The following is a 12,303-nucleotide window of genomic DNA, read 5'->3' as shown; positions in this document are numbered from 1 at the left end:
GGCATCTCAGAAAAGCCAGAAAGAAAAAGGGTGACCTGGAGAAACCACAACCTCACCTCTCCCACTAACACCATTGCTGTTGTTTATTGAACAAAGGTATCATCACATGGAAGCCCCCTCTGAAATTGGCCCCACCAACAACCACATTGAATTTCTCATTTCAGGATAAAAAGTTATCCAGTTGATTTGGAATCTCTTTTCAAACACTTAGCTGCTTCTGTATCTAGGGTGACATTCTGGGACCCACTTGATAGTAACATGGCTATCCTGCTTACTGCTTTTTGAACAAAAGCACCATCTTTTTCATTTCCTGACCATGTTTGACAAGAATGTCTGTGATACTAAAATGAATTGTTCAGCGAGTTTCTCAGTCAGCTTTTCTTAACCACAAACTGCCTTGCTCAGTGAGGGTTCAGCTAGATCAAAACAAACCCTTACATTTGCTGGCAACAGAAAATACACATTTAATTCATGAGAAAAGAATAGACAAAAATTGAAGCCTTGCATCTGCATGAGGTCACCATGCGACTCATGCATGACAGGTGGCTACAGAGTGATGCTGGAAGGAGCAGCACCTTGGGCTCAGGTCCCACTTGCTCTGGGAGATCATTCCAGTCTCTGACTGTCCTCAGAGTGAAAAATTTTCCTCTTGTGTTCAATTGGAATCTCCCCAGGAGCAACTTGTGCCCATTGCCTCTGGTCTTGTCCATGGGACTCCTTGTAAACAGGGAGTCTCCCACCTTTTAGTCTCCATCTCCCCCTTTAAGTACTGCAGCATTGTAATAAGGTCTCCCCTAAGCCTTCTCTTCTCAAGGCTGAGCAAACCTCCTGTCCAAGCCCCAGATTTGTCATGTTCCCTCTGTCATGCCTCTCTGGCTGCACAGATCAGACTTTGCTCTTCAGCATCACTATGTTCAGATGTTGAAAGACTGAAACAAACTTGGGGCTTTTCCAGAGTGAGCTGTGAGAAAACTGCTGTGATGTTCAACAGTATGATAGGAAATCTATTCCCAGGACATTTCATTGTTATCATAACCCATGGGACTATTTTGTCTGGGAAAAAAAAAAGACTAAAACCAACATAATTTGCTTTATGCAGAATCTTTCAGGATTTTTCCTGCTAAAAGACAATGACCAGACTAGCTTCAATTCTACTTCTTACCAAGGGCTTGTGGCAGGTCTGTACTATGTGACTTGGGGGGGAAAAAAAGCCAAATAAAATCCCAAGCTACTAAAGAAGGCATGTTTTAAGAATCAGGAACACCTACGTATTTTTTTCTTTTTCAAAACAGTTGCAATTACAAGGGAGTCTCTATTTGGCCCAAGAGGGAAGGGAGATGTCCTCCTGTGGATTACTCCTTCCAGCATCCCCTGGTATGACTGTCTGAGGCAGAGACCTTATCTGCCAGATCTTCAAGTCATGAACAAACACTTACCCTTCTCAGGTGTCACCGTGGGCAAAGGTTCAGGCTGCCTCTTTATTTCTGGCTGGATGAAGTGATCTCCCCCTTCACAGCAGGACAGCATCACATGGCTGCAGGGGTAGCCCAGGTTTATGTTGGACTCACAGGTTTTCCCCTCACTCCTGAGTCGCAGTCCCAGATTACAGCAGTCACAGCATTGCTGCAGGGGAAGGACACTGTCAGTAACACAGATTTCATACAGTCACAGAATCATAGCATGTTAGCTTGGGAGGGACCTCAAGGATCATCTGATCCAACCCTTCTGATATTATTGTTAATATGAGGTGCCTCAGCACTCCATTGAGCTGAGATTTTCCAAAGTAGAGGAATCCATCACTTCTCCTGGGAGACCGTTCCAGTGTCTGACTGTTCTCAGAGTGAAAAATTTTCCTCTTGTGTTCAATTGGAATCTCCCCAGGAGCAACTTGTGCCCATTGCCTCTGGTCTTGTTCATGGGACTCCTTGTAAACAGGGAGTCTCCCATCTTTTGGTCTCTATCTCCCCCTTTAAATACTGCAACATTGTAATAAGGTCTCCCCTAAGCCTTCTCTTCTCAAGGCTGAGCAAACTCAGTTTTCTCAGCCTCAAAATTTAAATTTTATCAGATATTAAACTGATAAGAACTGATAGTACAGTACACTTGATCCTAGCCAGTTGTCTGCAGGGATGAGCACACACACACACGTGGAACCAACCTGCACTTTAACAGTGGAACATCTGGAAAAGCACCATGGGTTTAGGCAGTTGCAAACATCAAAGCTTTACTGATGCTTGGCTTTGCCACCCTGCACAGAATCACACATGGGTCTGCTGCAAACCAGCTAACCACAAAGTCTGGGCATGACAAGGAGGTATGCAAGGAGGTAGTAGTGCCACAGACCACCTCTTTCTAGCTCTTGAAAAAAAGCCATTGCTTTGTATACAGTGCATTATAAACAAAATAATACAGGTCTATACCTCTTCACATTAGATCTCAAAAAATGGTCAGTGGTTTGAAGCAATGTGGAAGGAACTGTAAAGAAACTTGCATGAAGATGATCAGAGGTGGCATCACTATCATACTCTGCCAGTATGTCAGTGAAGACCCTTTTGTCTGTGCACCACTGCCCTGCAAAGGCATCATGACCCTTCATTACCTGACTGTTCTGGACAGCATCCCTCCCACACAATAGCAAGAGAAAGACCAGAGCATATTTTATAAGCTATTTGCCTTCCTTCTCTTTCCTGAGTGCATCTAGGCAGCAGCTTGGCTGCCAGGCTTGTCCCTGAACTGTACTTCTCTCTTCCAGTTGCCTCTGCTGCAGGCCAAGCCTGTGCTCAGTCACATACACAGTGCACAGACAGGCCACAAAAAATACATCAGGTAAAAGATATCGAATTGAGAAAGTCCATACTGCCAAGGCAGGGTTGATACCTGATGAAGCAAGGAAGCTGAGGTGATGTGAGTGCTATGGAGACATAGAGGGGCCATGTGTGAATTGAAAGGAAGCATCCCGACATCCCTAACACACATATACATTGAAATAGTTACAAGATGCAGAGCCTCCTTCCCTCTGCAGCTCCTTTGCCAGCCCAGCAGCACTCCTTCACAGGCTGCATCCATGCTGGAACAGGCTCTGAACCAGGGGATGTGATTTCAGGCACTGGCTCTGTGCAAAGGCAGGGGACACACCAAGTGGAGGTCAGCAGTCAGACTGGCACCAGGCAGCTGGGGCAACAGAGAAGCCGTGGACAGAACAGAAGGAAACTGAGCTAAGCTCCCACTTCCCAGGAGAGAGATCTCTGACCTGAGGAGAGCAAAGAGGAGCCACACCACTGGGAGGCTGGAGGCAGTATAGAAAACCAAAGGAAAAACATGTGGTGAGCAGCAGACCGAGGCAGGCACTCACATCAACCCAGCCTGTCTGCTCTGGGGAAACAGGGAAACCCCACCTCAAACAGCTCAACCTGCAGGAACTGCTGCTCAGACACCTTCCTCAAGATTCAAACATTGTAGCTTTAGGGCTTCTTGAGCATTTCACAGGCAATACCCTTGCCCAGTACCTGTGACTACAGCTCATGTTTCATGTCCCTTCTTTCTGATGTGAAAAAATCCCAGACATCATAAATAGTAGACACTATGCACATTTGCAGCCATGAAGAGTTGCCTTTACATGCCCAAATACAGGTTTGTGAAAAATTTACAGTACAGATCCTGATGATGCTGAATTACTCTTTATACTAAATATGCTAAACCACCTTTTATAAAGATGTATTGAAGTAAAAAAAAAAAACAAAAAAAACTTAACTATAATGGATTGTGGTCATGCTGGGAAAAGGGAAAATCCTGTTTTTGTACTTCCCAAATCCGGGTCCAAAAATTGAAAATTTTATGAATTTAATTTTTCAGCTTCAATATGCAAAATAAAAGTAGTTAAGGATAATACATGTTTTTACTGAAGGTTTGTAAGATAATCCAATATTCACTTTGAAGAATATTTTTTTTTTCAGACACAGTTTTGATTCACAATCTGTGCAGGCATCAGAGTATTAAATCAGGCACACGCTTCTGGGTTCATGTATTTTCCAGGTGCATAAAGGTACCTCATTTTCCAATGGGAAAAATTTGTTCGTTGAAAAGTTCCTTCTAAAATGCAAAAAAATGAAAGTTTTGATTTTTCTATTAGGTATCTCTTGACAAATTCTACAAATTACTTAATAACAAATACAACTATTTTTACATTGCAATCTAGAAACCTTGAAAACTTCTCTTTGAGTCACAGCTTTTTATGTTCCTCTCAAAAATATCTTTGCTGGAATCCAGACTGGATTTACCTAGGAAAAAGTCCCTAAGTGTGTGTTTTTTTGTAGTAAATATGAATTAAAAGTAGCCTAAGATTAAGCTGTACAACACACAAGCTGAGTACCTGGGTCTAAAGAATTGGCACTGCTGCATTCAGCTTAAAGCAAAAGTAAGGACCACACATCAGGAATGACAGAAGATGATCACCTGGACACCTGGAAATAAAACCCCTGGCTTTTGGCAGGACAGTGTAAATGCCTCGTGAAAGATTTGGGGTAACAAACTTATCTTTGCACATTCTGGACAAACTCCTTTGACTTGGGACACCCAGGCACAGCAGTCACTAACAGCAGAGGAGTTTATGAGAAACTGTCAGCATTCTCAGAGAGGTCACCTCTGAAAGAACATTTAACTCTGATAAAATTAGAAACCCTTTCTTAAAGTCTCAACAGTCTGACTATTAATTAACTGTTACTATTTTTTTTTCAAGCAGTAGCTGCAATGACTAAATAGCTAAATGAGCTAAAGAGGAGAGCCAGGCTTTTTCCTTCAATAATTTTACCCTTTTCAGATGGTTTCTTTTGAAGGAAAACATCACATTGGAACTGGCAGAAGAAACTATTCCGTGCAAGTGTTCTGTAACTTGTGTCAGATCAGACAGGAATGATGAAGCTTTCCCTCTCCACATCTTTCTGAGGAATTGCATGTGTGATAAGCCTTACTCTGTGGCTTGTGCTCTGTCTGGCATGCAAAAGACCCGCTGTGAAAGTCCAAGAATAATAATTCTGTCACACTTCAAAAATATTAATGTCTTCTCCTAAATGCACAAATTCTCTCTTTCTTCTGATGGTGGACTCTAGACCCAATGAAATAATACTTCTGAAACTGACAAACTGGTATAGCTAATTAAACTTTAAATTCCACAGTAGACATCCATATGTTTTGCTTTTCCAGTGAACAGTTATTCACAAGAATTCCCGTGTATAAGAACAGACAGAACTAATCAGTTTCCTGCTGAGACAAGGGAAGCTGCACTTAAGTTTTGATATAGCTATGTAAATTATTATCAGAGTGAAATGAATTCTGAAGTGCAGCCTTCTGGTAAAAACAAGACAAGCAAACAAGCAAGATGCTGAATCTTCAAACTGATTTAAATTGGTTTGGCTCCACTGATTCTTATAAAGCAAATCTCATTTATAGAAGCTGAGGCTGTGGCTCAGGACTTGGGATCTGAACTATTTGTTAATGGTCTGCCTTTATTTATGAACAAAGGCTTCCATCATCATGTAGAATGCTTGTACCTCCAGTCCATCATTTTATTTAACTGAGAAATGAGGCTGCAATTCAGAGCTGTCACCAAGCAAACTGTTCAGTCATGCCTTATACTTCATATCTTCAATTAAATTTTTGCCTTTGCATTTCCTAACTTTTTCTACACCATAGACATAAAACCTAAAATGTGTTTTTCAGCTGCTTCCAAAATGAAGAAGCAAAAATAATACAGCAAGTTAAATCTTAAAAAGGGCGATAGAAATAATTCAAAGCAACATTGCAAGTTTTACAAGGGGCAGCATCACCAGGCAATTGAAACCTAAATGCAGTGTAATTTCCCTGCAGCTTTATAATTTTCTGTGTTGAAGAGCAGCATAAGGACACACTGCTAAATGCAGGAAATGAGCACACCTCATATTCAGAGCAAAACCTACAGAAGCATCAGAGCAACTGACCTTGTATGATGATCCCCCGCAGGGATCGCTCTCCTCTGGCCCGCACACGTCCCCTTCCTTGGCAGCCACCATGCCAGCCAGGCAGCTGTTCTCCTTCACTGTGGAGACACAGCACTGCTTCTGAGCAATTCTGCAAAAGAGCACAGAGGTCAAGCATCACCCACACTGAGAAGACATCAGGATGGGGTGAAAACCTATTGGGTTTGGGGTGAGACCTATTGGATTCACAAGACATTCCACAGATTTGATATGTATGACCTGTGTGTCTGTATCAGGATGATCCTGGTGGTACCACCAATCTTTGCAGGATATATTTTATTTTTCTCATTTCTAATAAAAAGATGTCCTGATAAATGCCCAAGATGTTTTGTGTTTGGGTCACTGTCTCTCCAAGTCTGACCACCAATATCCCTTACAGCTCATCCATATTTGTGCATTACAGCCCCTCTTCCCCATCTTTCACTTCTCAGAAGTCTCCAGGAATTTTCAGAAACAGAAATCAGACAGAAACCCTCTTCCCTGGAAAGTGGGGAATGGGAAACACACCTCTACACACTTCTTCATCAACCAGAGGACTGAAGCTTTGGAGAGGACTTCAGGAAGTGTCACATCACCCAACCCCTATGAACTCTCCTTTAATACCCTGCAGACTGCAACCCAGAATTTAAGATTTCTTCCAACTTTTGTTTTCAAAGAGAAGTTTTGGGGTGACTTGACCGCTGTATATGAAATACTTCAGAAACATGCATTTCTTCTTCAAATAGCATTTTAGCAGGACTGACTGAAGGTTGAAATGAAACAGATCTAAATGAAAGAAAATACAGGGGGGAAGGGGTGGGGGAAAAAGGGGGAAAAAAAAAGGGGGCTAGGGAAGGAAGGGTATATCTGTTTTTCAGTAGAAACCAGCCTGTGACAGCCACTCAGCCACTTTCCTGATATCAAGGCCTGTTGCATCAGCTTTACATTAATATTTTTATGCTGGATAGAATAACAGATGTAATCAGGAAGCAGTGGTTTGTGTTTGATGACAGGAAGGGGATTACCACCCCCATGTGCTTTGTTTTAAAGGAAGTGAGTTTTCTAATCCAGTGTTAATTGCCAACTGGAGAAAACCCATTTTTTGAGCAATGCACGGTTGTACCCAGATACAATCACATAACAGCAATTTAATTGTCATTGCTTACAGAAGACATCCAGACTTTCATTAAAAAACTAAATTAAAAAAAACCAAAACCCTAACTGAAAATTACTGCTGTTTGTAGAAATTGCAAAAAGATCCTAGAAGCATTTTTATCTGTGTAAAGTATTTACCAAACACTGAAACCTCTATAGATTCATGTTCTTCTGAAATGTGACATTTAGCCATGATTCTTTTCATGTATGGAATCCACAGTAGAAATAGTATTGTCTGGAGCCTGGACACTGGCCATTTTTATTTTAGGATTTCTTTAACAATCATATCAGCTCAGTTTCAGATACTCCATTACCAGAAAATGAAGTGGGAACAGTGTTAACCACATTTTCTTTCTGCTTCACCAACCTACTCTTCACAGGCAAATGAGCTGTTGGTTCAAAGAAGGTTCAGAACATTTCTGCTTCAGGGAAAGAGTTAATGAGTTTAATGTATTAGACTGATGTGAGGCTCTAATTGGGATGAAGTGTCAGCAAAAAGCAAGTGTCACACTTGTACAGCTGATGTAAATGCCACCCAGATAAACATTGCTCTGTGATGATAAAACACATATCAGTTTGGAGATAAAACTACTGTACTGGGTCAGATGAGATTTCACCCAGCCTAACATCCTGTTTCTGACACAGCCAGTGGTGTAGCTCTGGGGGTATTTTTACACCTGGCTATCAGTGTGGAGGGGCTGGACCAGATGACCTCCAGAGGTCCCTTCCAACCTCAACCATTCTGTAATTCTGTGATCAGTTGACTCTCTAAGGATCTCCTGTGATTTGCTTTAAGTTCATTCATGTAGCTGCTACGTGTGAGCTCTTTTAGGTAGTCCCAGTTCCCACCCTGCAGCTGTGGGTCACAAGACAGACAGACCCAGTTGGAGCATGAATGCCCCGGGACATCAAAATACATCAACAAGTAGCTTCAACATTTAGGTTTTTGCCACTCGAAAACCCAAAAATTGCACCTGGAAACAACAGACACCTCAGTCTGCAACATCTACAGAAACCACCTCCAGCCTCTGCAGGCACAGGGGAGGCTCCTTTGCCTCAGCTGGAAACATGGATCCTGCAGTGCACTGACAGTCACCCAGAAACCCCCCCGATCCTGGCAGAGCACTGACCAGTTTTTAAAATTAGTATCTATCTTCTACTTTTTCTAATTTTTAGACACTGAGCCAAGCCATGGGCAGGCTCTGGGGAGCCAAGTGTTACTTGCAGATGTTCTAGCACACCAACTGGTGCACCCAAGGGTGTGGGTGTGGGTGGTGACCAGCTCTGCACAAGGCACATCTCCCACCCCAAGCAGTGAGTTTTTGCCTGGGCTCCCAAGATTCTGAGGCCCTGGGTACTTTTTTTATATGAAACATTTTCTTTACACAGAATATTTAAAGGTGGGTTTAAATCTTTAAACCAGGGACATGACTGAAGTTTTAAAAGTAAAACAACTGAACTCCTGATCTCCTTTTCTTTCATATTCTACCAGGGACTGAATTTAAGATCTGGCTTTTTCATCTAAACCCAACATCAGATGTGCAGGTGCAACTCATTAATGCACTGGATTTGCACCTACTTAGGCCACAGCTGTAATTTTTAAACCTGTTTTTACTTCACAGACAGTTGGTATGTGTCAGCTATGTCATGCCAGATCCCTGGGGGGGAGGGAGTGGGTAAACAGTAACTTCAAGAAAGGTGCAATGATACCAACGCTGATAAAGCCAAAGTTTTGGGGCTTTTTTTTAATGCTGAAAATGTTGGGATCACTCTTAGAGAAATCCACTTGGCTTGTATTGCACTGCTCTCATAACTTTGCCTTCATCCCTCTGTAAAGTCTGTTTCAGGCTAGAGGGAAAGTGTAAAGTATTTACCAAACACTGAAACCTCTATAGATTCATGTTCTTCTGAAATGTGACATTTAGCCATGATTCTTTTCATGTATGGAATCCATAGAGGGAAAAGAAGGGGGGAGGACAAATTGCAGCCAGGGTAATGGGTTGTCCATGTTAGTCTGCACCCATTTTTCTTTCCTGGTTTTGCAGTCTGAATCTGGCACCCTCACCCAGAGCAGATGCTGCTGATAGCAGCAGCATTACCAAGGCGTATGGTCCCCTCTCCAGCTGAACACAGGCACCAGAACCAGCAGCTGTTCATATTGAACAATAAACACATCACTTAATGTTACAGATAATCATTGTATTTAGCACTTGCCAAACGGAAGGCAAGCTCTGCCCTTCTATTTATCTGCAGCTCCACAGATACACATACAACTGGGAAACAACAATTTGTGCTCTGCTTACAGGAGAGAGAGAAAGAAACCTTAAAAGGTTTTTGTTTAAGTTAGATTTGGGGGAAAGGGAGGGGGAAAGCCTCTCTCTAATCTGTTGTGACATATTGCCCAATAATGTATACAATGTATACCAATAATGTATACAATGAATGAAACAGTTCCCAATCTCCTGGACATCTCCTGTCCAATCATTTGATTTCTTCTAAAGAGCTTCTCTATGTTAAATGCTTGTTTTTGCCTTACGTACCTGCAAATATCACCATCCATGCCACTTACAGGGATTTCTGTGCACTCTCCATTGTCTATAGCCCATTGTTGTCCAGCTCCACAGCAGCTCTCAATCAATTCCTTTGTGGAACCTGTACAAAACATACAGAGGTTTTTTTGTATAGAACATATTTGGTTTATCTCCATTTTCTTAAGTGAGAAGATCTTTAACATAAGAATAGTTCAGCTTTTACTTTTTTTCCTACTATATTTCATTATAATATGACAATCAACCACCTGGTAGTGTCTTACAGGAAGGAACAGCAGAGGCAAATCAAAGTTTTATATACAGCAAAAGACGTAACAGGCTTGAAGACAACTCCACCTTTGACATCTCTGAACAAAAAAACCCTGAAAAATCATGCTTGGGCATTTAATACAAGTTGATTTAATAAATCTTCATGCCAGTGCAACAGTGCCTGCACTACCACCAGCTGGGCTAGCACTCAGGTGCCCCAGGACAGCTCACAAGAAGCAAAACCCAGCACACAGAGTGCACACAAGCTTGGCACATGGCACACACAAACATCAGTACCTCTCTTATACCAAATTGTAAATATGAAGTTTCACTCATGAGCAACAACCAAGTGCAACACATTCCTCGTCACTGTCCCTTGAAGTTCTTCACGTTTAGCAAGGGTTTTTCTGTAGGTTTGACATGTGCAGTGTTAAGAAATTGCTTCCATAAGACAGATTAAAACATCTGACTCCTCAGAATTACCCACATGTACCTTGAGTGCTCTGAATTTGAGGGTTCAGCTGGTTGAAAAACCACAATGAAAAGGGGTTGAGAGACGTAGCCCTGACTCTGCTTACAAGCTCATGTAAAACACTGGCACTAAGATGTAGTAAAAGATGGGCACGGGAATGCTGCACTAGTTTTCATATTTTTCCCTGTGGATTTCCACTTAAGATGTAACTTTCCAGGTTACAGTGAAATGAGACTTAAACCAGTGGATCTGCAATACACAGCATGCCAGCTGTACAAAGCAGGCTTGGGTTCCATCAGACTGGGCAGAAACAGCAGTTCTGGAGTCCAAACAGAACTGGATTTCATTTCACTTGCCATGCTACGAGGGGGCAAACACCAAACACACATAAACTGGAGCCTGCTTGGTGGCAGGAGCTGTGCTGTGGCAGCAAGAAGACTCCTCCTGCAGCTCCTCATGCCACGGGTGGCTCCATCACACAAAGCATGGGATCTCCCCCTTACCAGCCTGTGGATCCACAGCAGGAGCTGTCTCCTTTGGGAACAGTTACAGAGAAATCAGGTAGGAAATGATTAAGAGATGCCTTTTAGAGAGCTATGAGATGCACTGCAAATCCTAGGGGGCTGGGATTTCAGGGTATTGATACACAAGACTACACAGATAATAAAGATGGTCTATCAGCCCACAGGGCTCTGCTTTCTCCACAAAGAATCAATGGTCCTATACTGATGAGTTGGAGCTGCTCCACTGGCTCATGCAAAATGCTCCAGTTCAAAGCCATTTATATGGAAGCAGGGAATATTTTGTGCATTTTATTCATCCTTCCAGGCCAGTCCCTGGCATAGCATGGTGTTACCATTAAGAGAAAACAAGACAAAGACCACCTCAAAGTTGAGTTGTGGGAGGTGTGTGGGTGCAGGGGACCTTGGGTAGCCCCACATCCAAGCACTCCCTGACCAACACCCAGCAGCCCACACTGCAGAATGGTGTATTTCCAAGAACCCTCAGCCAATTTTCAAATAAATCCCTTCTGACTAATTTCTGCTTTGATCTGTCAGGGAATTGCACTGGAGGGTTGACAGGAAGTTGGAGTCTGCAGTCACCCCATCAGAACCAAGAACCATCTCCCCCTGTATGGCAACAGCAGCTTCCTCAGGAGGTTTCAGATTGGATGAAAAAGTTAACAGAATCCTTTCCTTTGTCTGCACTTAGTATATGGTATTAAGTCAAATAATTCTTTGCAAAACTGTAAGACTTCTCAATAAGTAAGGCATTTTTAGAAACAGCTACAGTTGAAAAAATCTGGAGATCCATGCTGCACAGTTCAGAATAAACAGAGGCAGCCTTTGTTACCAGCAGACTTCTGCTGTCATGTATTTACAGCAGTTATTTTATGTTTCAAGCAACAGAAGAACTTTATATAGTTTCTTGTAGAACTAAGGAGTCATTAGATACTAAGGGTAAGAAGCTTAAGAGTAGTACTATCTTCAGTGTTAAAAGATATTGGTACTCACACAGATAATACAAACCTCAGAAGAAGAAGACTATTCCTTTATACTTGTTACAGTTAATTTAGGAGACAATATTGCATTTTGGAAACTGAGAAGTTCTCACTACCAGCACAGCTTTGTAAAAAGCAACTAGAAAAATTAAACACACACAAAGTACAGAGCTCGTGTCTGTTCATGAGAAAACGACTTCAAACACTGGGTCTAACAGGATGGAAAAAGCAAGGGAAAAAGAAAGAAAACATGTCCCATTACTGACCAAGGTCTTATAGGAGGAAAAATTACTGAATTCCATTTCCTTCTGTGCTCTTTCATCCCCAACAGAGTTCACATCACACACCCAGACCTGAGCCTGAGCAGTGATGACCACTGCAGCAGTC

At 42.2% G+C, this 12,303-nt stretch overlaps 1 protein-coding gene across 7 annotated transcripts in view; it reads right to left on the bottom strand.

The window, feature by feature from the left end:
- The window catches only part of FBLN2 (fibulin 2), a 114,388-nt gene that overhangs the window by 25,713 nt on the left and 76,372 nt on the right, over positions 1 to 12,303 (bottom strand). For all 7 annotated transcript variants that reach the window (XM_071755490.1, XM_071755488.1, XM_071755494.1 and 4 more), the window contains 3 exons: positions 9,686 to 9,797; positions 5,973 to 6,102; positions 1,437 to 1,623 (listed from right to left, as the gene is read on the bottom strand). In XM_071755490.1, the coding sequence (XP_071611591.1) occupies positions 1,437 to 1,623; positions 5,973 to 6,102; positions 9,686 to 9,797 (429 nt within the window). The remainder of the gene's footprint in view (positions 1 to 1,436; positions 1,624 to 5,972; positions 6,103 to 9,685; positions 9,798 to 12,303) is intronic.

Source organism: Heliangelus exortis, chromosome 12 (genome assembly GCF_036169615.1).
Source record: "Heliangelus exortis chromosome 12, bHelExo1.hap1, whole genome shotgun sequence".
Taxonomy (NCBI): domain Eukaryota; kingdom Metazoa; phylum Chordata; class Aves; order Apodiformes; family Trochilidae; genus Heliangelus; species Heliangelus exortis.
This window is presented reverse-complemented; position numbering and strand designations above follow the sequence as displayed.